Genomic DNA, 3,470 nt, shown 5'->3' with positions numbered 1-3,470 from the left:
GACAAAACCTCCTTTCTCTTTTTCTGCTTTTATTTCTTATATTATTTTTGACAAATCGTATATTCCTTTCGGCTGATTTAGGGAATTTCTTATTAGTGTATGTTAATCATTGTCTAAATATATAATACGTAATACAAAATAAATAAAATGAGGATTAGTAATACACTTTTAAGTTTTTTAGCCTACTTTTCACTTGGTTGAAATTTAAATAAATTCGGTAAATTATATGGATAGTACAAAAAGTTTAACGGTTCTATATAAATTTCATCTATTGATGGTAGACCATGTTAGAAAATGTATATTAGTACTAGAGTTTCTTAATAAATAAATATTAAAAGGTGTTTTGATTTATAGGCAAAGAAACTTTTATTTTATAACTAAAATTTTGAGGTATGGAAATATATAATTTTTTTTTAAAATTTCTTTTATTCATTTCACACACACATATTATATATATATATATATATATATATATATAATATATATATATATATATATATATATATATATATATATGATTGGAGTAATATATTCTTTTTAGTAGTACATAGCAGCTAAATATTTTGTCTCTTTTTTTTATTGGTCAAGAGAATTAAAAACTAATTTGTCGGCTCATGAACTTTTGGGGCCTAACTGTCTCTCTATAAAATGAAGTCGTTTATTTCAAGTGGAGGAAGCAATTCATAACACAGTATTTTCAGTAGTTTGTTTCTCATCTCTATAGTTTCCTAATGGCTAATGATAATTCAGCAAGAGTTGAAACTAATGATATTGAAAACAATCATATTGTTTTAGATGTAAACAAAGATTCCTCCCAAGAATCTCAAAACTCCTATGTTCCTTTCTTGCAAAAGGTGTCTGTTTCCTAATCTTTCTTGTTTTCAAACTCATGATTTCATAGAATATGAATATAGTATTGCAAAGTTTCTTTCTCAACTAATTTATGGTTATGTTTGTTGATACAGTTAATAGCAGAGGTTGTGGGAACATATTTCTTGATATTTGCAGGATGTGCTTCAATTATAGTGAACAAAAACCACGACAACGTTGTCACACTTCCTGGGATCGCAATTGTTTGGGGACTCACTTTGTTGGTCTTGATTTACTCTCTTGGTCATATCTCTGGAGCTCATTTCAATCCTGCTGTTACCATTGCTTTTGCCACCACAAGGAGGTTTCCATTGATACAGGTCAACAAAACACACAAGCTTATTACTCTATAATTTTGATTCTCTTCTTCTAGAAAAGTAAATCCACAAATTATACTAGAACGGACGTAAATCGATATTATTAGGTTGAACACTTTCACTAAGGTTTAACTCTTATATTCACATTTGTTGGTACTGACAAGCTATGTAACACCAATATTTCTAAAAATGGTGTGTATGTGTCTGTATCAATGTCAGACAAAAATTCATCTGTAACAAAATAAAAAGAAAAACCAACTCTCATTACATAATAGAATAATCAACCAAAAAATAAGATTAATTAAACTGATTTTAATTGTAGTATAACTGTTATGACTAAAGCATTTTTATATTAACTGTAGTTTATAACTGTTATGACTAAAGCATCTTTATATTAATAAGAAAAATTGAAATATAATAAATAAAAATATATTAATAATAAATAAAAATAAGTAATTCATCGATATTTAAAATTTATAATTATTTTACATTGCTAATATTGGAAATATGACATTTTTAGTAGAGTGATTTATTGGTATCCACAGGCCCACAAGACATTAAGACTCTTTAAAGCCCATTTGTCTATCTTAACAAAACTCTCAAGTCAGAAAATTTAATTTCTCTGTCCTTCTTCATAAAAAATAATAATAAAATAAAAACGAGAATTTCCATGTTATGCAATTATGAATGATCCTTTGTATATAATTGTTACAGGTACCAGCTTATATACTGGCTCAGCTCCTGGGGGGTACACTAGCAAGTGGGACTCTAAAACTAATATTCAGTGGCACACATGATCAGTTCTCAGGAACACTTGCAACTGGTTCTAACTTTCAAGCTTTTGCTCTTGAATTCATAGTCACATTTCACCTTATGTTTACAATTTCAGCAGTCGCGACCGATAATAGAGCGGTAAACTCGCCAAACATATCTCATATTTTCTCCCGTTACTATTATTAGTAAAATTGATTTTTCTGTGAACAACTGATGTATCTCGTCTCTATATCATATGATATGTTTTTGTAGATTGGCGAGTTGGCTGGAATTGCAGTTGGATCTACATTATTGCTTAATGTCTTGATTGCAGGGTATGCTAATCCTTCTACCCAACCCAAAAACTTAACAAAATGCAAGATTACTAATATTGATTTATACAATTGGTGATAATATTTTTTATTTATTTACTTAATAGGCCGATAACCGGAGCATCAATGAACCCGGTTAGAAGTCTAGGACCTGCTTTTGTACATAATGAATATAGAGGAATATGGATATTTATAATTTCGCCGATTTTGGGAGCGGTGGCCGGAGCATGGGTCTACAACCTTGTTAGGCACACCAACAAGCCATTGCGTGAGATCACCAAGAGTGCATCCTTCCTCAAAGAAACAAAGCGTGGGGGAACCAAATAATTTTAGCAATTGAAAATATTTACCATCAAGTGATTATGCAGAGAGTCAATAATGTTTTTACATGTGCAAAAGTCTTTGTTAGAGATAATGGCAAAATAAAAATGTTTATATGTAATATCGATAAGGTACTATGGATCATGAGTTTGTGCAATTTTAGAAGGAGTTGCAGCACTGCATGCAGTTCCTAATTAAGGTGCTAAATTGATTGATGGTTCAAAATCTTTGATACATACTTATATTTGTATTTTATAATATCCAAAACTAGTTCTATCATAAGAAAAGAAATATACAAAAATCATGATTTTGTAGTTTGATAAAATTGATAGCTGAACTAGTACATAGATATAAAATCACGTGAAAAATACTATACTATAAATTTAAATACTACTGAAGTAATATATAAAAAGTTAAGTTGCTATATAAATTAATAAAAAACATTGTAAACTTCCGAGAAAAAACGGTTAACAAACAATTTTTATTAAACATAACTTATACGATATATGAATGAGCACAACCTTTCTTAAATTGATTTTCTGGAAACTTAATTGGAGTTGAATAAAAATTCAGTTTCAGATGAGATTAATTTTACATTTGTTAAGAGGTTCCGAAGGCTCCACAGAAAGAACATTTGGATGATGTTCAAAAGTTTCTTTAACGACCACCTTAACTAGTTTATTTTTGTTACAGAATTTCTAAAAATATACATTTTAAAAATTATATTTTATAAATGATTAAAATATAGTCAATGTTTTAACTATTGATTAAAACCATGATGACAAGATGTATTCAAGGGATTCAAAAGAAAGACACGTAATCCTAGACTCCTAGGGGTTACCATTCAACCATTGCAACTTATGTTATACCTTTTAGG

General features: G+C 29.0%; 1 protein-coding gene across 1 annotated transcript; it reads left to right on the top strand.

Moving 5' to 3' along the window:
• Positions 1–655: 655 nt before the first annotated feature.
• Positions 656–2,800, top strand: LOC127106191 (nodulin-26). Its single transcript, XM_051043482.1, has 5 exons — positions 656–854; positions 966–1,190; positions 1,902–2,099; positions 2,214–2,275; positions 2,380–2,800. The coding sequence occupies exons 1-5, from the start codon at positions 732–734 to the stop codon at positions 2,597–2,599; spliced, it is 828 nt and encodes a 275-aa protein (XP_050899439.1). The 5' UTR covers positions 656–731; the 3' UTR covers positions 2,600–2,800.
• The last annotated feature ends 670 nt before the right edge of the window (positions 2,801–3,470 follow it).

Source organism: Lathyrus oleraceus, chromosome 7, assembly GCF_024323335.1.
Source record: "Lathyrus oleraceus cultivar Zhongwan6 chromosome 7, CAAS_Psat_ZW6_1.0, whole genome shotgun sequence".
Lineage (NCBI taxonomy): Eukaryota > Viridiplantae > Streptophyta > Magnoliopsida > Fabales > Fabaceae > Lathyrus > Lathyrus oleraceus.
Note: the sequence above shows the minus strand (reverse complement) of the source record. Positions and strands in the feature narration are given on the sequence as shown.